The sequence below is a fragment of the Sarcophilus harrisii genome, chromosome 6 (assembly GCF_902635505.1).
Source record: "Sarcophilus harrisii chromosome 6, mSarHar1.11, whole genome shotgun sequence".
Taxonomy (NCBI): Eukaryota; Metazoa; Chordata; class Mammalia; order Dasyuromorphia; family Dasyuridae; genus Sarcophilus; species Sarcophilus harrisii.
The window spans coordinates 247,700,058-247,727,856 of record NC_045431.1 but is presented as its reverse complement, the minus strand read 5'-3'; the positions used below and the strand labels follow the sequence as shown (position 1 = coordinate 247,727,856).

General features: G+C 33.7%; 2 protein-coding genes and 1 long non-coding RNA gene across 3 annotated transcripts in view; 1 reads left to right on the top strand and 2 right to left on the bottom strand.

The window, feature by feature from the left end:
* Window positions 1-19,411, top strand: part of LOC116419775 — a 45,238-nt gene extending 25,827 nt beyond the window's left edge. Inside the window, exon 4 of the long non-coding RNA XR_004230075.1 lies at window positions 19,372-19,411. This is a non-coding gene — a long non-coding RNA (uncharacterized LOC116419775). The remainder of the gene's footprint in view (window positions 1-19,371) is intronic.
* On the bottom strand, window positions 2,263-3,189 carry LOC100930554 (olfactory receptor 5B12-like). Its single transcript, XM_031941843.1, has one exon. The coding sequence runs from the start codon at window positions 3,187-3,189 to the stop codon at window positions 2,263-2,265; it is 927 nt and encodes a 308-aa protein (XP_031797703.1).
* Window positions 19,412-24,499: 5,088 nt separating the features above from the next.
* On the bottom strand, window positions 24,500-25,469 carry LOC100917364 (olfactory receptor 5B12-like). The gene has a single exon (XM_003773984.4). The coding sequence runs from the start codon at window positions 25,451-25,453 to the stop codon at window positions 24,500-24,502; it is 954 nt and encodes a 317-aa protein (XP_003774032.2). The 5' UTR covers window positions 25,454-25,469.
* Between the last annotated feature and the right edge of the window lie 2,330 nt (window positions 25,470-27,799).

Sequence of the window (27,799 nt, the reverse complement as noted above, 5' to 3'; positions counted from 1 at the left end):
GAAAAAGAATTCCATTTTTGATGTAAACATTCGGCATGGAATGAAGCCTGTGAACTCACCGAAATATGTATTATCTGTCAAATCCCAGCCACAGGTAAAGTCTGATCTCATGTGGAGCAAGTCCACAGAACCATGGACAGCATCTATAAAATGTGAAAGTTTCCACAGACAGAGACATTGATAGTCTCTGACTATCTTATAATCTGACAGCTTTTTTCTCTATCTCAGCATTTTTGACATACTGTTTATTTTTAAAATTAAAAAAAAAGTTCCAAACACTGTCCCATCTACCTGCTCTTTCATGTTTTTTTCTAAAATCAACCAGCTTATTATTTATCATAGCACAGTAGTATTCTATCACCAAACACAACTTGTTTAATCATGCCCCAATTGAAAAACAGCTATCATTTTAATCAATATGATAGGTGTAGGATAATATCTCAAAATCATTTTAATTTGTATTTCCCTACTAAAAATACTATTGAAAAATTTCTGTCTATAACAACATTTGACCATTTATCAAATTATGGAGTTACTTCTAAAACTATAAATTTGACAAAGGTACGTATATAGTTAAAAAAGGAGACTTTTATCTGAAAGACTTTTTCCATTGCCTTAAACCAGCTTTTGTTTGTAAAAAAAGAAAGTTTTATAATTATGTTCATGTAGTTACTGGTTCTATTTTGACAGGTATACTTTCAAGTGTATTATACTGTCAATAGCTATTTTAAATGGGGTATCTCTTACTATCTCTTCCTGCAGGGTTTTGTTTGTGATATCTAAAAATGCTAATGATGTATATGGATTTATTTAATATCTTACTACTCTGGTAACATTGTTAATTAGTTTAACCAACATTTTGTTGTTTCTTTAGGATTTTCCAAATATAGCATCAAATCATCTGCAAAAAATAGTTTCTTACCTCATTTCTCATTTTCTGATTCCTTCAATTATTTTTCTTTTTATTGTTAATGCAAGTATTTCTAACACAATATTGAATAATATTGGTGACACATAGTGTGTTTTATCTTTTTATCTTTTTAAATTAAATCTATTTGAACTTTAACTTTATCTGAGATAATGGTTGCCATCTCTACTTGTTTTTTTTACCTCAGCAAAAACATAATAAATTTACTCCAACCCTTTATTTTGAAAACTCTACATATGCCTTCCAATCTTTAATGTGTTTCTTGTAACATATTAACTTCAAATTTTAATTCATTCTGTTATTTTTTCATTCACATTCATAGTTATTGCTAATTGAGTATTTCCATTTCCTCTATATTCCCTCACTATCATTCTGCCCCCCATTCACCTTCCTCTTCTTCATAGATCTGATTTGCTTTAATCTATACATAGTTCTTTTTTATAATGTACCCACCCATCTGTCTCTACCTAATCCTCTCCCCGACTCTTCTAATTCTTAATTTATAATCTTTTCTAAAAATCTCTTCCTTATCTCTTTAACCTCTCATTTCTTTAAAGATTTAGAAACTTTTAGACGCTTTTTTAATGTATATATTGTTCCCTCTTTAACCCATTTCTAAAGAGATTAGATTTTTAGCACTACTAAACTTCACCCCAACTTGCTTCCTCTCTCTGTATCATTTCTTCCTTTCCTGCCTCATTCTTCTGAGATAATTGCTCCTTTTTATCCCTCCCCACCCAATTGTTTTCAGAATTACCACCATCATACTTAGCTCAGCTCAAATATTTTTTTTCAGAATATTTAAGTAATGGTGCCAGTCTTAATATCACTAATAACATTTTCACATGCAATAAGTGAACATTTTGACTTTTTAATAGAATTTTCATCAAAACTTTGAGAAAGGTAATACCTTGATGATAGCAATCCCCAACTGAGTCAGTTAACCATGGTTTATCCAGACTCACATGAAAAGAAAATGGCAGACTCCTAAATGCTGATGTTCAATACATCATAACTTTTAGTGGTAAAGGAATTTTGTTAAGGTTTTGTGAAAAGATGAACAGATATTAAAAATTTTAAAGTTTCTTCAGCCCAAAATTTTAGTGTCAAAAACAGCCATCTTTTCCACATAGCTAAGTAATTGTAGATCATAGAGTCAGATTCTGGAAGCTAGTGAGGGAAGATGTTTTCTAAATTCAAGATGGAAAGAGAGATGTTAGGCCTAGGATGCATAGATAATGAAGGCTGTGTCAACCTAAGAGAGGATATGCTGTAAAGATCATGATGTAGAAGAAAAATCATGAATGCTTTTCTCCTAAATTAAAAGGAAATACTTAAGACTTTGTCTTTTCTATGATTTTCCTAAAAGCACTAGTGACTTCCTTATTCCTCAGACTATAGACCAGAGGATTCAACATGGGAATTACTATGGTGTAGAACACTGACGCCATTTTATCTGTGTCCATGGAATGCCTGGAGCTGGGTTGTAAGTACATGAAGATTATTGTTCCATAGAATATGGACACAGCTGTGAGATGGGAAGCACAAGTAGAGAATGCTTTCTGGTGGCCCTCAGCTGAACGCATCCTCATAATGGAAATAAAAATTAAAAAGTAGGATTTAAGAATGAAAAAAAGCCCAAAGAATACACTGAAACCTACTGCAAAGAAAACAATTAGTTCATTAATGTAGGAGACAGAGTAGGAGAGAACCAAGAGGGGTGGAACATCACAGAAAAAGTGATGAATCAAGTTGGAATTGCAAAAGTAGAGGCTGAAGGTGTTTCCTGTGTGAATGCAGGCAAAAAGAAAACCACAGATATGGCAACTACTAATCAACCAAGCACATACACTGTATGTCATGGTGGTAGTATAATGGAGGGGCTTACACACTGCAACCTGGCGATCGTAGGCCATAGCAGCCAAGAGATAGCTTTCAGTTGTTGCAAAGTAGGCAAAGAAAAATATTTGTGCAGCACATCCATTATAGGAAATGATTTTGTCCCCTGGGAGGAATCCAGCCATCACTTTAGGAGTAATGGTTGAAGAGTAACCCAAATCTACCAGAGAGAGGTTACTGAGGAAAAAGTACATGGGTGTGTGAAGACTGGAGTCCCCCAATATCAGAATTACTAATCCCAGGTTCCCCACCAAGGTGATGAGATAGATGATGATGAATATTATGAAGAGGGGGACCTGAAGCTCAGGGGCATCTGTTAATCCCACAAGGATGAACTCCTTCACTTCTGAGCAATTCTCCATAAATGTCTTGTAGGGATTTGGAAGATTGACCTGGAACAAGAGAAACGGAAAAACACAGAAAAGATCATAGTTTTTATTGTTCTTTTGTGATTGTTATAGAATCCTATTTTATATAATATGAAACTACAATATTTTGTGACAAAAATTATGGAGTTTTGACATATAATAAAATGATAGCATACTAATGTTGCTATTATGATTTTACAGCACACATCATAATAAGTCCCCTTAAACTCATTAAGATAATTACTGAACAGGTCTTCAATCCCTATAACTCCCATGACTTTTGTCTTTAATTGTCTCCAGTCACATATATTGTGGCCATGCTATTGAATTGATCCTCCCTCCAATTCCATGACCCAGAACTCAGAAATTCCTCTTTAATATATTCTACTCTCTTTCCAGTACATATTCTGCTTTACTTTCCTTCTCCCTACATTTACTCCTTATCATAAATATCAGTTCCTATATTCCTACCATGTTTCCAATTTTATCTCCTTATCCCCTTCACAGGATTGAACTGATTTTTAACTGCTTCATTGATAGTCCTCCAGCTATTCTGGAACTCCATGCTCCATTGCCTTTCACCAGACATTCCAACTTAAAAATTATACTCACTGTTTGCCTTTAAAGGTCCAATGAACATGGGGCCATAGAGGTCCATAAATATGCTGACTAGGCTGTCTATAGAAACATGATATTCTTTTATCACTTGTATCTATCTTCCCTGGTCCAAAGGAACCCAGTTATTTTCTCCATTAGCTCTTTTTTCTTTCTCTCCTGTATTATTCTCTTCCCTCTTGAATCGGCAAAGAGAACTATCATTGTTCTTGATTTCTTTCTTCCTTCTTCCACACTCCAAACCTCTCATCCATATTCCCTATTCCTGCCTACTTTGTTTGTCCCTATCTTAGAGGAAAAAATGGATTTCCCCACTGCTAAAGTTAATCTCCTTATATGTGATCTTCTCATTTTATCTTATCTCTTCCAAAAACACTAATAATAAAATTCAGATAACACTTAGTTTAGGAAAGTTATTTATTAGTATTTCTTCATTTGATCTTTAGAACAAAACAGGAATATAGGTATTATACCCAATTTACAGAGGATGAAACAGAAATAGAGATAGATAAGAGATTTGAGAAAAGTCACCTAGGAAATATCTGATATCCAATTTGAGCTCATTTCTCCAATTCTAGGTCATATATTATATCCATCTGAAAACCTCCAAAAGTCCAAACACTACATCATTATGTTGGTTAATTTTCTTCCTTTTATACAATTTTTCATTCCCTATTATGTACAATAATGCCCAAGTTCTGCTAATGTTTAAATTCATCTTTCATGCAATTACAATTTGATATTCCTAAATTTCTCTCTGATCTTTAGTGATATTCAGTAGACCACCTATATAAAATATGAATGTCTCTGTTTCACATTTAATACCCTTCAAAAACTCTCTCCATCCTATCTTCCTGAATTGATTTCTCATTATTCTCCATGTCCTCATGTGTCCCACATGACAGACAGGTTCTACATTCATGTGTCCATCCTTGATCTCCCATCTCCCAGCTATGTGCCTTTGTATAAGTTGTTTTTCATGTTTCTAAAACTCTTTCTCTTCAACACTTCCTTTAGACTCCCTTGCTCCCTGAAATAAGCAATTCAACTGTCACTTCCAATAGAACTTTTTCAGTTTCTCTCATTGTTTGTGTTTCTCATTTAAAGAGTTTACATTTCCTTCGTGTATATTTTCTATTGATTTATTTGTAAACTATCGTTTTCACCTGTGCAATATAAAATCATTGAAGGTGGGAAATATTTGGGTTTGATTGCATATGTGCATTTGTGATGGGAGGTTGGGCTATTTTCAGAGAAAGGCACAGTAACTGGTACAGAGTCCACATTAAATATAGGTTTGTTGAACTGAATTAATTGCATGAATCAAATCAAACACAAAAACTCTTGGCTAGGAAAACATTTTAAATAATAATGAAGATAAAATATTTCTACATAAAGTCTTAATAGATTCATTCATTTAAAACTAGGAATGGTCTTAAAGTTCACCTAGTCCTATCCCTTCATTTATATATGACTTAGCTAAAGCATATGAGAATATAACATTATGTGAACTATGATACTCTGGTTCCAAATCCTTCCCTCACAAAGGAAGCCTGGTGTGTGGAAAAGACTAGAGAACTGTAAATTTAGAAAGTCTTACTACTCCCATAATTTGCCCTGGGAATGTTAGATGTTATCTCATAAACTGGAGTCCAATTACATTGTCTGTAGGTTAAAAGAATAAGGCCACCTGGAATTTTTTCATGTCAAAAATGTACAGTGTGATCTAGGCAATAACAATTCTTTATGTCAGGGACAAATCAAAGTGTAGAATTTTTACTAAAAACAAATATATAATTCTTGCAATCACCAGAAAAGATTTTTTTTAATTCAGGGTTCATCATTATTTATAAAAAAGCTTTGAAATACTTGAGTGAACAATAATAAGTATATACAATAATAACAATTGGTGGTATGACAAGATTATTCAACTTAGGATGAGAAGACCTGGGTTTGCATCCCGATTCTATTCTTTATTACATGTGTCACCCCAGGCAAGACCCCTGTCATCTCAGAATCTCAGTTTCCTCAGATATTAAACTAGATATATAAGGTCTTTTTTGCATTCAATCTTATGATGTAGGACATAGACAAGCTGCAAAGAGAATAAAAGAAGAAAAAGATGGAATCTAGATGAAATTAATTCAAACTCTAAGACACTTGCATGACAGTGGACACATCACCTAACATCTCTCACTCACCCTTAGTTTCCTCATCTTTAAAATGGAGGTAATAGTACCATCTACCTCACAAGACTATTGTGAGATTTCAAAAAGTACAGTGCCTTGTGAATCTTGAAGTTCACAATAAATGCTAGTGACCAGTATCATAAATTTGAATGGAATAACACGAAACATTATAAAGATAGCAGTTGCAAATCTGTGATTTTAAATCTTTTATCTTCTCATACCTTGAAGTCAAGGATACCATTTTTCATTCATGTGGCACTCATATAGTAGAACTGCGTAGAACCTGTTACTAATTTTCTAATAGCCGAGACCTACCTGGGTCTTTTAGGATGCTGACAAGATTTTAAGTGGGAGGACTAAAGAAGTATCTTCACCGCAGGATAAATCTTTATCCAAAGAGAAGAGGATTTGTAGAAACTGTTCCTGGCTTTGGATGCTAAAAACTCAGAGTTTTTCACATCATGCTGCATTGGTCTCAGCCGTTATTGCTCTTTGGATCCTGGTGATAGAAAGATCAATACATGATCTAAAAAATCGGAGAACTGTTTCTCATTTTATTTAAAACTTAAGGATGACAACAACCAAAATCATACTTATCTAGTGGACTTTAGCCCAAAGTAAGATAAAAAGATTTTCTGTGGCTTTGGACCACAAACTGTGCAGTAAGGTTTTACAAGAATGGACATATTGGTGCTCTTAAAACACAAAGTCCTCCTTTAAGGACACCCAGAGCTCCTTAGTGTGTACCTCTGAAAAGTGCATAATAGTATACCCAGATCTGTGGAGACCCAATCACTGTTACTAAAGAAAGACATAAGTGTATTCAGATTCAATTGTTAGGACTTTTCTATGGTACACAAAGAACATGGCTGCTCTCAGGAGACATAAGAAATTAGGGCCATGAGTCTCAGCAGGCCTAGACCTGATGGAGCCAACACATGGACAACTGGAAAATAGGTAGGGGATGATAGAAGTCCCTTAGGGTCTGGGCACAATGTCTGTAACAGTGTAACTTCCATTCATTTGCCTCTTAGAAGAAAAATGTCTGATGGGAAAGGACTGATATATCCAGAGATTTAGGGGCTTGATAGATTATGATTATGATGCAAGAAAAAAAGAAAAAAGTAGAAAAGAGTCAGCAAATCATTTTAAAAATACAAAAAATGGAAGGAATTTCAGGAGGGGACACTGAAAAGTGGTACATTTATTTTAAATATAATAAACACATTACAAAAATTAACAGCTTCGTGTTTGATTTTCTTCTGTTCTGGTGTATTGAAATTATCAGCCTATTATTATTTATTCATCTCATAATAAAAAACAAAATGTAAATTAAAAAGAATGATAAAACATCCCCTTAAATATATTCTAAGTAGGTTTTAGCATATAGTAATTTTTAAATTATGACTGAGCCTTCAGAACCCCATTCGGAATTTTCTTTGCAAAGATACTAGAATGGTTTATTATTTCCTTTTCTAGCTCATTTTATAAATGAAGAAACTAAGATAAAAAGAGTTAGATGACTTGCCCACATAGCTAGTAAATATCTGAAACCAAATTTGAACTCGGGTCTTCTTGACTCATACCCAGTACATCATGCACTATTCCAACTACATACTATATTCTAAGTTGTCAGTTCCCCCCAAAACTAGCCATGTACGAGAAGGAAGATGAGAAGATAACTCAGTTACATTTATCCACTCCATAGCACTTTTCAGTAATTTCCCTAATCATAATACTCAAGCCGCAGAGGGAGCCAACCCACAGTCACTCATCCTGTCTTAAAGTGATTGGTTAATCAGTTCTAAGACCACTGATTTTTAAATCTTGCAGTTCAGGTTGGATTTTGATCTGATGAAAGTCTATTCAAGTTTTTTTTTCTTTCACCCTCCTTTGCTTCTGTGGATCCTTCATAAGAACTATTTTTAAACATTCAACTTGAGAATCACTCTCAGATATGGCAGAGACCTCAAAGGTTATATTGACTATGGTTCATACTTGGACAAGAATATTTAGTTCAATGTGATGGAGATAATGGAAATAGAATCTGTTATCAAATATTAATCTAATAGTGAAAAGAGACAAAACAAAAAGGGTTGGGGAAAATCTTTTTAAAATGTCCTGTAACATTGAAGGGTTATCATCCCCAAATTACTTAAGAGAAAGATTAGACAAATTACATAGAGTCAAAAAATTAAGAAGTAAAATTAGCATGTTGCTAATTTCCAGTCCTCTACATCCTTCCTCCTTCTGCTTGAGAACTGACTTAAAGGTTATTCAGAATGATGAATTAAAAATTTATGAACTTCAGAAACTCTCATAAACTGAGGAGTAATGAGAAATTCACTACATTCTTATAAAATTCAGATCCTATTGGAACTGCATATTCAGCCATTGGAAATTTTCTTATGTGTTTTATTTTTTAAAAAATTCATTAGTATTTTATTTTTTCAAATACAGCTAAAGATAGTTTTCAACACTCATTTTTGTAAGACTTTGTGTTTCTAAATTTTCTTCCTCCCTTACTTCTCCTCTCCCCAAGATAATAAATAATCTGATATAAGTTAAATAGATGCAGTTCTTTAAAACATATTTCCATATTTGTTTTAAATGTCATGCAAGAAAAAATCAGACCCAAAGGAAAAAAAATCATGGAAAAGAAAAACAATCTAAAAGTTTAAAATACATGCTTTGATACATATTCAATATCCATAGTTCTCCCTGGATGCGGATGACATTTTCCATCCCAAGCCTATTGGAATTGCCTTGATTCACCTCATTGTTAATAAGAGCCACGTCCATCAGAGTTGATCATCACATAATCTTGCTGTTGCTGTATACAATGTTCTCTGGGTTTTTATTCACTTCACTTAGCCTCAGTTCCAGGCTTTTCTGAAATTTACCTGTTCATCATTTCTTATGGAACAATAATTCTCTATCACATTCATATACTATAACTTCTTCAGCCATTCCCCAATTAAATGGGCATCCAGGCAATTTCAAGTTCCTTGCCACTACAAAAAGAGCTGCTATAAAGATTTTTGCACATGTGGATCTTTCCCCATCTTTTGTGATCTTCTTGGAATATAGACCCAATAGTGATATTGCTGAACCAAAAAGTATGTACAGTTGTGTAAACCTTTGGGCATAGTTCCAAACTACCTTCTAGAATGATTGAATCATTTTACAACTCCACCAATAATGTATTAGTGTTTCAGTTTTCCCATAATCTTTCCTACATTTAACATTATCTTTTCCTGTCATCTTAATGGTATGAAGTAGTACCTCAGAGTTGTCTTATTTGCATTTCTCTAATCAATAGTGATTTAGAACATTTTCCATATGACTGTCAATGGCTTTAATTTCTTCATCAGAAAACTTCCAGTTCAAATTCTTTGACCATTTATCAGTTGGGTAATGACTTGCATTCTTAAAATTCTCAAACTTTTTAAATATCACAGGGCCCTTATTTCAGTTGCATGCTAATATTTTGTTCTCTGTTCACATTTTGTGGTGAGAGGCAATGACCAAATTGAACAGGGTTTAGGACATTGAGGCCAGGTGGTTGGAAAAAAATACCTTGTATAGAACATTGAATTTGATATTTTACTTTTTTGTCAAGGAAGTAAACTGTTCATTCTTGGAAATTTTAAAATTTTAGAGTGTAAGATACAGAATTTAGTGGTTGAAATTTATGCCAGATTTCATGACAGGCAAGGAAACTATCTCTGAGAATGATCTATAGGAGGACATCTCAACAGTAGATGGAAGATAAAAATTCATCTTGTATTCATTCTCTATCTAGATGTTAACTTTATGGAATCAATTATATGTAGGAATTGGTAGATTTTGAGCCTATTTTCTCAAGAGAATGAGGTGGTACAGAGTGGATTATACCACCAAGATATTTGGGAACATGTTCATATATTATTTTTCTTGCCATATCCCAGATGGAAATATTTCTTGTCAAACCTTATCAATGATAAATCAAACTAGGGGATTACTGACTAGCTAATAGAAAGGTTTTAGGGCTATAATTTCATTTATAATTAATAGATAACCATACAGGTTAATGGTCTGACATTAATTGGGTTGAAAAATCCTTTAAGGAAAAAAAAAGAAAAGTATATTTCATAATAGCTGGTGCTACTTATCAGAAAAAAAATATTGGTCAAATCTTCTTCAAAAACAAAAAGACCCAAAATAAGGAAAATGAATAAAAAAGGTCCTGGGCAGAAATAGGTGAAAGGTTTCTTTGCTGAATATCTTTACCTAGCCATGGTCCTGCCTACTAATAAAGGATAGATGCTACTACCACATTGCTGTACCATTTATAATAAATACACATATTTAATGAGTTTATGTAGATATTGAAATTTTTAATAACACAAAGAACCTTCTATCATGCCACAATGTTTATTTTTGCAAAACAGATATAGGACAGAGTTACTAAAAAGATTCATGTTATAAAAGAATTTTTAAAAACTCAAAACATAAAAAGAAACCATTCAATGGAACATATGAATAAGAATCAGAAACAGTGGAAGTGGGTAACTATTAAGGACTGTGGTTAGGTGAAGGGGCAAGTCAATTCTCCGAGAGCCTCCACAACTGTGAATCATAACATCTGAAGGAGTTGCAAAGCTCCTTTTACTGACAGGTATTGCTTGTAGACTGGGAAGAAAATAAATTGGAGGCAGAGGCAAGAGGAGAGAGGTCAGATAATGCAACTGCTTCTCAGTAGGGAGGTCAGAGAATAACAACTGCTTCTCAGTCTCCTTGTATAATTGTCATCATCCTCTCACAAGAAGAGATCCATTCTACATGTCTGAGTTAGACCTCCAGCAGCCACTGGCAGATGGCTCCTGTATCACAACAGGTAACAAAAATGTCTTATCTCCATACCACAGACATTTTCTGTAGCTGTCCCCTACATGGGGAATATTCCTGGCCTGCATGTCCCCCTGTTGGCTGCCTTAAAATCCCAACTGAAATCCCATCTTCTATGAGAAGGCTTTTCCAACTATAATTCCAGGGCCTTCCCCCTGTTAAATATGTATTATTTATCCCATATGAAACTTGTTTTCAAGTTTTCAGTTGCATGCTAATATTTTGTTCTCTGTTCACATTTTGTGGTGAGAGGCAATAACCAAAATGAAAAGGGTTTAGAACATTGAGGCCAGGTGGTTGGAAGAAAAATACATTGTATAGAACATTGAATTTGATATTTTACTTTTTTGTTTATTTTCTCTACCATGAGATCCTAAGTCGTTTAAGGGTAGGGTGTGTCTTTTGCTTCTTTTAGCTTTCTCAGTACTTAGAATTGTGACTGGCTGGCATATAATAAGTACATAATGAATATTTATTAGTTAATAATAGTTAATATAAATAACAAAGAAAAAATGTATTTGATAAAAATTGCTGGGGAAACTAGAAAGCAGTTTGGCAGATATTAGGCTTAGAGCAACACAATATAATATTAGGTACAATAGATGATAATTTATCTTAATAATGATGATCATATATTAAAAAATTAGAAGAGAAGAAGGTATATGATTATGTACCATTCCCATCTATAGCCAGAAGTTGTATTCTTAAGCAAGCAAGATATGGGAAGCAATTACAAAAGATACTGGACAAACTTTTGAATACATAAAGCTAAAAAGTTTCTAAATAAAGAATCCAAAATCATTTATTTATATGTATCTGTAACATCTATGTAACAATACATGTGTACATAGAGGCCAATTCCCAAAATAAGAGAAGTGTAAATCAAAACAACCTTAAAGCTTACACCATTCAAATAGGTAAAGATAACAAAAAAAAAAAATCAGTAGTCAACATAGGAGAATTGTGGGATAATAGGAACACTAACAAATTGTTGATAGAGCTATGAGATGGTACAATAATTTTGGACAATAATTTTTAATATTTGAACTTATGCAAATAATGTGAATAAAATTCCTGTACCTTTTGAAGTACAGACTCCCTTATTGGACTTATGCTTCAAGGGAATAATTTAGAAGAAATTTCTAGGAAAAATTGGGGAAAAAAAAAATTTTATGTCAATCAACCAGGGAATGGACAAAAATTTGTAGTACTTGAATGAAATGCACTATTATTGTGCCATAAAATGTGATGAGAATGATGAAATCAGAGGGTAGAATACAATGGGTAGAAGTAACGAAGAGGTAAAGTTAGACTGAATATTTTGGGGGGCAGAATTTCTAAGCCATTAGTGCTAGACAAATGGAAATAGAAGCTGTTAAAGGACAACGATTTTCCTCCTCTTGGAAATCTTTAAACAGAAACTGGATTCCTTACCAGAAATTTTAAAAGTAGATATTTTGGGGGGAAGAAGTCTTTACTACATCTTAAATCATTTTATTCTTTGATTCTAATTCTAAATGATATGAATTTATTTATGAAGAAAATTTAAGAGAAAGCATGAAAAAGGAAAAAAGTCTTAAGATTTTGGGATGTTAGGGGTAACCTATGTTAATTAGGAATTTTAATTCCATTACATAAAAGATTTAGAATCCAAGGCAAAATGAAAAATTAGGAATAAAAATATATTATTGTTATGTGCCAGTCACTATGAAAGATCCTGTTTGTGACTTTTGAGTCACCATAAGTAATTGATTTAAACTCTCATTTCTCTCATACAATTCTCAGAATATAAGTTAGGAAGAGTTGACCAATACTCATCAGTTGAGAAAATTGCCACACTGGGATTTTGTATATTTGGAAGCTCTCTCCATTTGGTACCACCTTATAAGTGCAAAAGCTCATGGGGATTAACAGATACTTTTTACTGGACCTTTCAAGAAAACACCTAGAGCAGCAATGATATACTCAAGACTTCTTAAACTTTTTCTACTTGCAACCTTTTTGCCTGTAGAATTTTTTACTTGATCTCGTGTGTATAGGTATATAAAATAGGTATAAAAATCAAACATCTACTGATGATAAATCATAATTTTGTGACCCCCACATTCACTTACAAGATACACAGAGAATCATGAATCAGTTTAAGAAGTTGAGACACAGATGATCACCTTCTCTTCCCCTAAGTCTGCCTGCCTTCACTGGCCAATTTGTACAACACAACATAACTTTCTGTGATTTAGGAATTTTGTTGAAGCTCCTGTGAAAAGATGAATGATGCTTAAACTTCAAAAGTATGTCCAACTTGGAGTTGAAGTGTAAAAGCATACTGATTCCCCGAATTTCTAAAAATTACGAATCATAAACTCAGATCGTAAAAGCCAATGAAGGAAGATGCTTTCCATATTCAGGATGGAAAGAGAAAATTCATTGCCTATGATACATGGAAAATCAAACCCTACACGTAGAAGGTCTTTAAAGGTCAAAGGAGAAAAGAAAAAATATTTGATATTTTTCTTCTTGATTAAGAAGTACCTAATGAAAACTTTTGTCTTCTCAATGCTTTTCCTAAAAGCACTACAAACTTCCTTATTCCTCAGACTATAGAATGAAATATTCAATATGGGGATTATCACACTGTAGAACACTGAAGTTACTTCATTTCTGTCCATGGAATGTCTGGAGCTGGGAGATCATGAAGATGACTGTCCATAGAATATGGACGATGGGAAAACAGAACATTTTCTGACAGCCCTTGGCTAAGTGCATTCTCAAAATATCAATTAAAATTATGAAAAAACAAGATTTCAAGATTTTTAAATGGCAAAAGCTGCATTGAATGCTGCAACAAAGAAGATCACCAATTCATTAATGTATGTGACCAAACTGAAAAGAACCAAGATGGATGGAATAAAATCCCAAAAGATAATGGATCATGTTTGACATGGAAAAGTAGAGACTGAAGGTGTTTCCTGTGGGAATGGAGGGGAAAAAATCAGACATAGTAATGAAAGGTCAGATATTGAATAAACACACTAGTTGTCATGCTGGAGTACACAAAGAAATATATTTGTGTAGCACATCCAATCCAGGAGATAGTTTTGTCCCCTGGGAGGGATCCAGGTATCCCTTTAGAAGTAATAACTGAAGAGTAGCCAAAACAACATGACTTTCCTTAGTAATTGCGATTGGGACCTCACAGACTTGGTTATACCATTATGGGCTTCTCAGACATGCACACTAAGTAGCTCTGGTTGTCCTTAGAAGAATCTTTGTACTTTAAGAGCACCAAAATGTCCATTCCTGTAAAACCCTACTAAAAGTTTGTGAGCCAAAACCACAGAAAGTCTTTTTGTCTCAGTAGGAACCAAAGTTCCTTAAACAAACCTGATGTTTGATTGTTACCATTTTTCTTTTATTAATAAAATCAGATACAATTCTCCCTTGCCTTAGTTTATCTAGCGACCTTCCTGTCACCAAGATCCAAGGAGCCATAATGGCTGAGAACAGACTATGACATGGAAAATTGCCACCAGGAGGACTTATACAAATCTTCTCTTGTCTTTGGATGAAGTTTCTAATACAAGATTCATGCTCGGGTGAAGATACTCAGTAAGTCCTTCTTCTTGGAGTCTTGTCACTATCCTAAAGGACCCAAGTAGGTCTCAGCTATTGGAATATTAGTGAGAAGTTCCATGCAATTCTACTATATAAGAGCTACATGAAAAAAAAAATTAGTATCCTTGTATTCAAAGTAAAGGGAGGTAAGAGTTTAGAGTCAGAGATTTGGAAGTACCATTTTCACAATGTTTTGTGATATTTTTAAAATCTCATTTGTCATTTTAAAATCTCATTTGTCCTTACAATCCCCTATACTATTATCTCCATTTTAGAGATAAGGAAACTGAGGCTGAGAAATATTAAATGTTGTGTCCAAGGTCATATAGATGACAAGTGTCTTATAGTTGGAACTCACTTCATATTCTACATCCTTTTTCTATATTCATTGTCACTTATCTGCCTCCTATATCTTAAGCTCTTATGGATCATCCAGTTTCATAGCTAAGGAAAGTAAGACTCTGAGATGGTAGGGGTCTTGCCTAGGGTGACACATAATAAAGAGCAGAATTGGATCCAAATCTAGGTCTTCCCATTCTAAAATGAAGAGCCTTGGCATTCTACCAAATGTCATTATTTCATATATATATATATATATATATATATATATATATATATGTATATATATATCACTTGTTGCCCCATATACTTCATAAAGTACAGTAAACACTGAATTTAAAAATTGGCTATTGAAAGGGATTATATTTTTGTTTTAATGGTACAAATACTTCTTTCAAAATTTGTTCATGATTTAAAAAGCTGTAATTGTCTAGATCATGCTTTACATTTTAGATGTTAAAAAACCCATCTAACTTTACTCCCTCAGCCTGCAGATGAGGGTCAGATTAGAGAAAGGAATTATATTTAATTCCAGACATAGTGGTAGTAGCAGGATTAGAACCCAACTCTGCTCTTTAGTCTTTATCCTACACTAGGCTTCCTTCAAGAGGGAAGAATTTGAAACTAGAGCATAATTCCAAGGAAACAGAAAAAATGGTTTCAGTATTTTACATCAGTCATCCCCAAGTTGGACCTTTAGATCAATAGCTTAAGGAACAAGAAGGTCAACAGTTCTCTAAGGAAAGCTGTTGAAGGGACAAATCCTTCATTAGGCCTCTCACTTTAATTAAGAAAAAAGCAGAAGTATTTTCTTCCTTTCTTTGATCTTTAAAGTACAGCCTCTCTAAAGTCCACATCCTAATTATTTCCCATGACAGTGAGCTGAATTTTCCTTCTCCCTTCTGAGAATAGGAAACTTCAGATTTCTTTGGTTTCAAGTTTCAGATGTACCTTTTTTTAGAAATGTGTGGAAGTTGAATCTTTCCTCAGAACTGCAGTTCTCTACTGAGGATATCTTTTGAAGTTGTATAAATAATTAGCTTATCTTTTCAAAAGGAATTTTACCAAATTTTCAGTGTGTGTGTGTGTGTGTGCGCGCGCGTGTATGTGCATAGAGGGGAGGAGAAAGTAGAAATAAATATCTATTTGTACTTTGTACAACCCCAGAGCAAATCTGTTAAGTGATTCTTGAATTCTTTACAGTGTTCCTGAAGAGTCCAAGATATCATGCTATTATTATCTTTAAACCTTGCACTTAGGGATGATGGCTTAGGAAGGGTTTGGATATAGACTCCCTGATATGACAACTCCCTCTAGTGATGTAGATTAGAAACTTCTGAGTAATTTATATTCTTAGACTATTTCCTGGAGTGAACTGATTAAATTACTTATACTTGCTTACAGAGCAAGTTATATCTGGGACCTGGCACAGTGCCTCCTACACAAGAAAAACTTTACAAATGTTTGCTCACCAATTGATTACCTTGGAAACACTTTTATCCTTTTTGCCTGGTGGTCTCAACTTTTTGTACAACGGAGAAAAGTTTTATTTCAGCGGGAAAGGCAGACACAATCACTCATTTTTTGTGTTTTACTTTTTTCTGGCTTGTATTTACTGATATATTCATTATCATAATATTAGAATCACAGAATTAGTCAGAAGCTAAGTAGCTATATAATATAATCTTTACCAAAAAGGAACCCCCATTGTAATGTATCTGAGGAATAATCCAGCCTTTGGTTAATGACTTCCAAGGAGCAGGAAACTACTTCTTCTCAATATAACCCATTCAAGATTTGTCCAGTGCTAATAATTAGAAAGATTTCCCCCACCCTGATATGAAGCGTAAATTTGCCTCTTTATATCGCCCATCCATTGCTCCTGACTCTGTCACTTGGTTTCAAACAGCATAATTATATATAAGAATTTTTCAATTTCTTGAAGACAACTATTGGGCTATCTACACTCCCCCCACTCACAAATACAATTTTTCTCTTCAAATTAAACATGCCTATTTTTTCAATTGATTTTTACATATAACAGGTACTCCAGACCCAGCATGATCCTGGCATCCTTCCCTTGAATTCCCTTCAATTAATTATTGTCCTTCTTATATTATAGCATCAGGAAGGGACAACAATTCAGTCTTATGTGGGGATTCTTCATTTACTTCTTTAATTTATGTTTCATTCCGCTGAATTAAAAAAGAGCCAGCAGTCTTGTCTCACTTTGCTGAGACCAAATTAACAATCTCTAACTAATTCCATTTCCTTTTCTTTCCCATAGAAATCTATAGATTTCTACTCAGAAAGTCATAGGACACTGAGGTTATAGTATCTGACACAGTGGTTAAAAAGTAGTAGGTGCTTAATATTTCTTGAGTGATCAATTTGATTTTTTAAAAATTTTATATAGTGAAATTCTTCATTTCAGGGAAACATTATTGTATTTTATTTGAGCAAAAGAAGTCATTGTGCCATAGTGCAAAGTAATCTAAATTATCAATAGAATCCCAAGAATTATATAAACGCATTAAATATGCCCATTTGTTATAAATGGAGCAGAGTGTGTGGTGATAGTGTCTATCCTCTATGAATAGTCAGGACCATGGGCAGGAGATTAATCGGCAGTTTTCATCTTTACAATAGTTCACCAGCTGCTCAATTATTACCTTTCTACCTACTGATATAGAAAAATGATTAATCTATTTTTTGCCTGAGTGCACAATCTCTTTTGCCAAAACCTTTTTCTTTATAGTTTATAATGTTAATTCAAAGCCTCCACACCCCCATCATTAACTTGTAACATTTGCCTATGAATTATAAATGGAAGGATTCTGGGAAGATGGCAGAATCAGGCAGGAACAAGTGTATCATCAATTAGTAGCTCATTTTTCTTTTGTTATTCTCATCCATTGCTATTTCATGGAATTCTATGCAAGTAAAGTCAATAACTGGACTATGGTATAGAATTAGTATTTCTAGGTAAATAAAAGAAAAAAATAGGCTATCAATTGATCACACATTTGTTCTCCTGAAATAAATCCAAATATAGTTAAAATATGATTTCAGTACCTAAAGGCCCAGGAATTGAGTACAAAGACATATTAATGTGGGGTGCTCTAATGAGAAAATTACTTCTCTGTGGTCAACAGCAACTCCATAGTTACTAACTGTATAACATGGAATTGTACATCCTATATTCAGTGAAACTACCCTTATTTCTTTTATTGCTAAAGCTAACATTTCTAATATAATATTGAATACTAATAGTGATAGGGAGCCATGTTGTTTCACCTCTGATTTTATTGAGAATGGTTCTAGTTTATCCCCATTACATATAATGCTTGCCGATGGGTTTTAAATACGTGCTACTAACCATTTTAAGGAAAAGTCCATTTATTCCTGTATTTTCTAGTGTTTTTAATAGGAATGAATACTGGATTTTATTAAATGCTTTTCTGCATCTATTAAGATAATCATAAGATTTGTTTGGATATTGATATAGTCAATTATGCTAATAGTTTTCCTAATATTAAACCAGCCTGAATTCCCGGTATAAATTGGTCATGGTATATGATTGTGGTGATAATTTGTGCCAATCTCTTTGCTCATATTTTATTTAGGATTTTTGCAATAACATTCATTAGGGAAATTGGTCTATAACTTTCTTTCTCTGTTTAACCCTTCCTGGTTTAGATATCAGAACCCTATCTGTGTCAAAAAAAAAAAAAAAGAATTTGGTAGGACACCTTCTTTCCCTATTTTTCCAAATAGTTTATATAGTATTGCAATTAATTGTTCTTTAATGTTTGGTAGAATGAACTTGTAAGTTCATCTAGACCTGAAGATTTTTTTTCTTAGGGAGTTGATCAATTGGACCATAGCAGCCTCTGTTATATATAAGAATTTTTCAATTTCTTGAAGACAACTATTGGGCTATCTACACTCCTCCCACTCACAAATACAATTTTTCTCTTCAAATTAAACATGCCTATTTTTTCAATTGATTTTTACATATAACAGGTACTCCAGACCCAGCATGATCCTGGCATCCTTCCCTTGAATTCCCTTCAATTAATTATTGTCCTTCTTATATTATAGCATCAGGGCTATCTGTTTTCCTCCTCTGTTAATCTGGACGATTGATATTTTTGTAAATATTCATTGATTTTACTTAGATTATCAAATTTATTGGCACACAGGCGAAATAGCTCCTAATTATTGCTTTAATTTCCTCTTCAATGGTGGAAAGTTCACCCTTTTCATTTTTGATACCAACAATTTAATTTTTTTCATTCCTTTTTCTAATCAAAATAATTAAAAGTTTTTTTTCATAAAACCAACTCTTAGTTTTGTTTATTAATTCAATAGCTTTTTACTTTCAATTTTATTAATCTTCCCTTTTATTTTCAGAATTTCAAGTTTGGTACCTAACTGGGGGATTTCAATTTGGTTTTTTTTTTCCCTAGCTTTTTTAGTTGCATGTCCAATTCACAGATTTTTTTCTTTCTCTATTTTATTCAAGATGGCATCTAGAGAGAGGAAATTTCCCCTAAGAACTACTTTGGCTGCATCATGTAAATTTTGGTATGTTGTCTTATCGTCATTCTCTTGGATGAAATTATTGATTGTGTTGGATTTGTTTTTCACCCACTCATTCTTTAGAAATAATTAGATTATTTAGTTTCCAAATAATTTTTATATATTTTCCCTGGACCTTTATTATATATAATTTATTGCATTATGATCTGAAAAAGATACATTTACTATTTCTGCCTTAATGCATTTGACGTAAAGGTTTTTATGCCCTAATAAATGATCAATTTTTGTGTAGGAAATATGTGCCTCTGAGGGTAAAAAAAGCATATTCCATTCTGTCTCCAATCAGTTTTCTCCAAAACTCCAAATCCAAAGGTTTATCTAGTTCAATCGAGCAAATTTGAGATGCCCCACTAGTATACTTTTGCTATTTCTTCTTGCAGCTTTCTTAACCTTTCCTCTAAAAATTTGGATGCTATATCACTAGGTCTATATATGTTTAGCACTGATATTACTTCATTTTCTATGGTACGCTTTAGCAAAACGTAGTTTCCTTCCATGCATCTTTTAATTAGATCTGTTTTTGCTTTTGCTTGATTTGCGGATCACTACCTCTGCTTTTTTTTTTTTTTTTCTTTTTTTTTTTTTTTTTTTTTTACTTCACTTGAAGCATATTAGATTCTGTTCCAGCACTTTATCTTTACTCTGTATGTATCACTCTGCTTTAAATGTTTCTTGTAAACAATATATTGTAGGATTCTGATGGTTCTGATTTCCAACAAAGTCATATGACTATATGTTGTCAGGACTTTTCCATCATGCATAGAAAATATGAATGCTCTCAGAAGGGCATGAGCTCACTAGCAAGCAACAAGTTAAGCCACCAGAGGAACAAAAGAAGCAGTCAGGGGATGAGACAACTATTTAGAACTCAATGTGGTTTACCACAATGCAATTGGTTTTTTTGGTCTCTTTGAAAAGAAAAGTCTCTCTGCCTCTTTTTCATGTAATCAAATGCTAGACATGTGCAAGGTGGAGGATGAGGAATCGTCACAACTTCCTTTTATCAGTCCAATGTATGTTTCAAAGTACTTTGCCTAATGTTGAACCAGTCAAATCTCAGAGACACCCTCTGCCCTGTTAGCAGTCTTGAGAAGGGTTAGAATAACGTGCTGAGAATATAATTTATTCCCACCTACATTTCTCCAACTGACCAACTTCTCTAAATATCTAGATTTCAACACTGAAATTTATAATTAGAAGTTGCCAATGAAATTCTCTCAAAAGCTATTTGTTTCAGTCCATACTTGAACAAAAATTATATTTTCAATGCAAACAACAATTTGGCATCTACATGAAGCTCTTCAATGAGGACACAACACATTTCCTCTTAAGACAGACCATTCCACCTTGGGATTGATCCATTTAAGATTTCCTTCCCAAATAGCTTAAATCATCCTGAAGAGAAGGTCATCTATGGTTGACCTTCAGAGGTGCCACCTACTGCCTGTTTTTGGGAAAATATTTTTCTGGGACCTTTCCCATTTTCTCCTATTTCCCTATTCAAATAAAATGTATGCTTTAGTAGTTAAAATAAAAATATACCAAATTAAAGAGGCAATTTTCCTGAATATTGGAAAGCACATCTTAGTTGTTTGTTGTTGTTATTGTTGTTTGCAAAATTCCATTTATTCTCAATGATAAACCTGAAAAAGTATCTCTAACAGCTATTCTCAAAGTGTAATCTGAAATACGTTGGAGTCCCCAAGACTCTTTTAAGGAGTTTGTAATGTGAAAATTATGTTAAAGAAATATATGAAATTCAAATCTATGGTATGGGAAATGTCATTAAATATAATTCACATAAAAACTCTTGGGATTCTCAATAATTTTAAATAGTGTAGAGGACCCTTGAGATCAAAAAGCTTGCACTAATTTAGAATATTCCTTCAAAAATTCAGGCTAAAATTTTAGGACTTGTAAAGATTATAGACCTGTAGGCATAGCTAAATATATATTATCTGTCAAATCCCTACTACTGGCAGAATATGATCTGACAGTCATGTAGAGCAAGTCTACAAAACCATGGACAGCATCTACAAAATGTGGAAGTTCCTATAGAGACATTGATAGTCTCTGACATTTTTTCTTTCTCAGCATTCTTGACATTTATATGCACACGTATGCAAATGTGTGTACAAATGCAACACACACATATAATATATTATATATATATATATTATATGTGTGTATGTGTATAATATTAGATTTTCAGACATGGACCCTGTGTCTCCTTGCTTTCCTCATCTGTAAAATGGAGATAATAGCATGTCTCACGAAGGTGTTGTAAAGATAAAATACTTAATCTTTGTAAACTGTTTTGTGTACCTCAAAGTGACATATAAAAGCTAACTGCTAATAAATATTGCCACCACCACCACCACTCTAATTACTATTTAAGAGAAATCACAGTCAAAAAATGAATGTTCACATACCATCAGGAGAATCATACTAGTGGAAACAGTTGTGTGATTGTGAACAATTTTTTTTTAATCTATCCAAGCCTCAATGAGCTGAGCTGTAAAAATAGGGTTAATGATATCTCTTATGTTTGATTAATAGGGATGTTGTGAGAGTAAATAGAGAATATATGTAAAACACATTATGAATTATTGTTGACTTGAGCCTACCAACCTGAAGTTCATCTCTCACTTCTGTTATCATAATCCTGTCCTTTTTGATGCTGTAATATCCCAATTTTTAAAGATCAATTTTTCACTCAAGAACTTTCTCTCACCTCCCTGACCTGATCATCCTCTCTTTACCCTGCAGAAAGGACTCCCATTGTTACATTGTGCCTGGTCTATATCGTCCATTATTGGCTCCTATCACTCATCTCAGTCCTTGAATACTAAACTTTATAGAATCTTAATAATTTTAGTTATCAAAAACTTATCTTAATTTCATTAATAATAAAAATTACATATCACAAATTAATGATCTTTGGATTGGACATGGTACCCTGAGAAAAAAGGGGGGGAAATGTGATCATATAGGTAGGATCAACAGGAAAGGAAATAAAACAAATCTTGGATCAGAAGGGCCCAAGATAGAAAGATAAGTCATTAATGGGTAGATTGTTATATAAATAAGAAACTTTGCCTGTCCATAGTCTTGCCTGCTCATAGAGGATAGTAACTGTTATCATGTACTATGTTTCATTTGCAATAGATAAGTAAACTTAATTAGTTCATATTATATTAGGAATTTAATGATAATTTACATAATTTTCTGGCATGTAACGATGGTGTTTTTTTTTTTTAATCAAATATTGTAATGTTCTCGATTTGTTTTTCTGGAGGTCTTGGGAGCAGCCTTCATTTCAGTAATCACCACAAGAATACCCAGGTGTTAAAATCTAAAAGTCTTTATCATCTCCTTGGCCTGATGCTCAGCTACTTTCTTGAGATCCTTCAGAAGTCTTGGTTTCAGTGGGGGAAGTACAGGAGGCCAGGCCAGTCACCAGGAGCCTGACCGAAGATGGAATTGAATCTCTCCTTCCCTCCAAGATCTTGAGCTCCCAGCTTATACGCTCTACACTGAGTAAAAACCAATCATTATTTCACTAAAAACCATTACTTGTTGTAAGATCAAATCAATCATACTGAACTCAGAACTATTCATCACAATGCTAAACTAGATAACCATTGTCTTTATCAATTCCACTGTAAGAATCCTTGTTTCAGAGTTCTGGCCCATAACAAAATATAATAAAGTTCTGAAAAAATGAAGTTCATTACAAGAATCAAAACCATAAAACATCAAAACAATCAAAAAATTTTAAAATAGTATTTATTAAGCACCTACAATTTGTCAAGAATTGTGGTAGCCAATGTGGATATTAGCACACATAAGTCCAACAGTATATGGGTTTTATATGTAGGGAAGATCGGGGATTTAATTTAGACTTTAATTGATGATTTGGTATCTTCACAGTTAAAAACCCTGCTTTATCTCCTCCAATTAGACTAATTTTAAAAAGAGAAAAATAAAGGCATGGAGAAAGATCTTCACATTGAATAGCATTATACTCAATTTTTGGTGCAAGAAAACATTAATATGCTGAAGAGGAAAGTAACCAGATAATGAAGTAGGAGCAATGGGAAGAAGCTATAATGAAGTAAATTATGGTTTTATATCAAGAAGGACTTCCTAGTCATGGAGCTAAGTCAAAGCATAATGGGTTACCTAGCAAATAAAGGAACTCTCTCTCCTTGGAAAATTTTAAGCAGAGAATGTATTATTACTTATAAACTGTTGTAATATTTATACCACTTATGTTTGGATTAGACTATATGGTCACTGAGTTAGTTTCCAACTTTTAAATACATTGATTCCATTGTTTTAATTCTAAGTGATAGTAGATATATTAGTAAAATCATAGAAGATAAAAAATTCATAGAAATAATCTAGTTGATTTAGAATCTTTATTTTCATTTTACAATGGCTCGAGACTGACCAAAATAATGCACAAGAATGAGATTATAAATTACACAAGAGTTTCAAGTCTACATTAACAAAGAAACTTACCTGACTGGAAATTTTGTGCCTACTCTATCCCAGTCACAACCCTATCACCAGAGCCAAATACAAAAACTCGGAAATAAAAATAGGTTTCTTTCCAATGAGAATTTTCAACAGTCCTTTTATAGGGAAGATGATCCCTAACTCACTTAACAGTGACTTGCTCAGCATCCCACAGAGTGTAAATGTCACTCATAAGGATTATTTTATTTCAACCATATTATACCTCTTGCTATTATCAGAATTTTTAAAGCTCCTTTGAAAAGATGAATTGACCCTTTTTTCAATTTCAAAAAGGTATCAACTGAAGACTGCAGATGTAAGAAACATTCAGATTCCCCAAATGTCTAAAAATGGCAGGTGATAGAATCAAATGTTGAAGGCCAACTAGAGCAGATGTTTCAGTGCTCAAGATAGAGAGGAAGAATTTAGGGCTCTTGATTCATGGGAGATAATTAGGGTTTAAGAACTGGAGATGTTATGCTGAAAGATCAAACTGAGGAAGAAGAATGCCTATAAAGATTTTTTCTTTAAAGAAAATAAAGTTGGAGGCCTACTGAAGACTTTGTACCCTCCACAACTTTTCTAAAAGCACCCTTAACTTCCTTGTTCCTCAAGCTGTAGATGAGAGGGTTTAGCATAGGGATGATCATAGTGTAAAACACTGAGGCCATTTTGTCTGTGTCCATGGAATGGCTGGAACTGGGTTGCAAATACATGAAGATAATTGTCCCATAGAATATAGACACAGCTGTGAGGTGGGAAGCACAGATGGAGAAGGCTTTCTGGCGGCCCTCAGCAGAGCGCATTCTCAAGATGGCAATGAAAATTAATAAATAGGACATCAATATGATGAAAATGGCAAAAAAGACATTGAATCCCACAACAAAGAAAACCACTAATTCACTGACATGTGTGTCAGAGCAAGAGAGAACTAAAAGAGGTGGAATATCACAGAAAAAGTGAGGAACCACATTGGAACCGCAGAAGTGGAGGCTGAAGGTATCTGCTGTGTGAATGGAAGAGTTCAGAAAACCACAGAAATAGGAGCCAATGACCAGAGCAGCACACACACCAGATGTCATGCTGGTGGAGTAATGGAGGGGCTTACACACGGCTACCTGGCGATCATAAGCCATAGAGGCCAGGAGATAACTTTCAACGGTGGCAAATGCTACAAAGAAGAACATTTGTGCAGCACATCCATTGTAGGAGATGATTTTGTTGCCCATGAGGAATCCTGCCATCACCTTAGGAGTAATAGCTGTTGAGTAGCCAAAATCGACCAGAGAGAGGTTACTAAGGAAAAAGTACATGGGTGTGTGGAGACGAGAGTCCCAAAAGATGATCACCACCATTCCCAGGTTCCCCACCAGGGTGATGAGGTAGATGACAGTGAACATGATGAAGAGAGGCATTTGAAGCTCTGGGGCATCTGTTAATCCCACAAGGATGAACTCCTTCACCTCTGAGCCATTCTCCATATTATAAATCTTTAGAGATTTTGTGAATCACCTAAGTCAAGAGAAAAACTTATAAGTCATGGCCAGTAATCAATATTTTGTGAGATGTATAGAATCTTTTTAAATTAGGAAACTGAACTTCTATTACATAAAAATTGCTTTTTATGTGGGTGAAATGATATAATAATGTCTTGTTATAATTATGATTATGCAACACACATACTAAAGGGCAAATTCACATTATCTTCTTTTAGCTTATTAACGAGCTTACATTACTGAACAATTCTTATGCTTTTGTACCCCAATGTATTTCATCATTATATCTGTCATGCATGGATACAGTTCGACCCTTTATTTGACCAAAACTCTGATCATAACATCCTGTCTTTCCATTGTACACTCTACTTCTCCCATTTTCAACTGAGATTTTCTCTTTACCAAAACTCCTTACCATTTCCTGTTTTTCAATTTCATTGTCTTCACTCTAGTCTATCTAATTTTTCTTCATAAGATCGACCCTGTTAATAACTGATTCAATCAAACTCCCTCAGCTATTCTCAGATCCCTTCTCCTTTGTCCTTTCATCCAGTATGCAAATTCTGTATTATACTTGCATTTCCTTTTTCTTGTCCCTTACAAATGTATGTTATCTTATCTCACTTGAATTTTCACTAAGATAAAGCAATCAATTCTTTCCTGTTTCACTTCCTATACTATTTTCTGTTTTCTCTGCAAAGGAGAATTTAAATTGAAAATGATAAAAACAAAAATTCTATTAAAAGTGCTCTTGATGAATCTAAGTAAGCTGGAGCCAGTGATCTATATTTTTGTATTCTTTTTTTTTTTTTTTCTGAGGCAATTGGAGTCAAGTGACTTGCCCAGGGTTACACAGCCAGGAAGTGTTAAGTGTCTGAGGTCAGATTTGAACTCTGGTACTCCTGACTTCAGGACTGGTGCTCCATCCACTGTGCCACCTAACTGTCCCCCATTCTTGTATTCTTAAAGAAATGGCAGATGTAATTGCTAAGCCACTATCAGTGATATTTAAAGTATCAAGGAAATTGGAGATGTGCCATAAAATTGGAAAAGGGAAAATGTTGCCCTGATTTTCTGAAGAAGGAAGAGAGGAGAAGGAAGAAGATGAAGAAGGGGAGGAGGAGGAGGAAGAAGAACAGAAGAAGAAGAGAAAGAAAAGGAGAAAGAGCAAAAGGAGGAGGAAGAGGAGAGAAGGAGGGAGAGACCTATTTGTACAAAAATATTTGTAGCAGTTCTTTTTGTGGTGGCTAAAAATTGGAAATGGAATTCTAATCAATTGAGGAATGACTAAACAGTTATATGATTGTAATAGAATATGATTGTGCTACAAGAAATGATGAGCAGGATACTCTCAGAAAAACCTGAAGAGACTTACATGAACTGTTGCAGAGAAATAAGAACCTGAAGAACATTGTAATAGCAATATTGTATGAACTGTGAATGGCTTAGCCATTCTCATCAATGCAATGATCTAAGGCAATCCCAAAGGAGAAAAATATTATCTGCCTCCAGAGAAAGAAATTATAGTATCCCAAAGCATACTACCCTTTACTACCTTTTTTTCTTGTTTACTTTATTTGGGCTTTCTTACACAAAATGACTAAGAACTGTTTTACATGATTGTACATATGTTATCTATTCCAGATTGCTTATCTCAGGGAGGGTGGAGGGAAGGAAAGAAATGATAAAATTTGGAAGTTAAAATATTTTTGACATAAATGTTAAAAATTATTTTTGTTTCGAATTGAGGAAAATAAAATATTTTAAAATGAAAAAACAAGTAAATATCAAGTTTAAAAATTCTGTGATTCATATGGAGACATGTTTGGCATGACTGAACATGTCTTGTGTTTCTCAGAGCACACAAATGGCTTGCTTCTCAGAAAGGGGAGAAAAGAAGGAGCAAAGGAAAGAATTTGGAAATCAAAATTAAAAACTTAATATACAATTTTTATGTAATTGGGTAAATTAAATGTTTCTTTCCCTATATATTTTTCCTTCTTTAAAAAAAAAAAAGTACATGAAGAAGTAGCTATTGGTAAAGAAGTGAGAACATTCAAGTTGTGATGAAAAGACTTGGGTTCCAATTCTGGTTTTCCAATTAACTACATGGATGACAACATGACAAAATACTTAGTCTCTCAGACCTTTCATTTGCTCATCTATAAAAATACCTGTTCTCCAAAAGCATTTTCCACTAGTTCAATGTAAATAAGTACTCACAAAGTGGATAAAGCAAAGACGATGGAGTTAGGAAGACCTGTGTTCAAAGGCTATTCCAGTCCTTATAATCTATATGACTCAGGCCAAATAATTTAATCTCTATCTTCC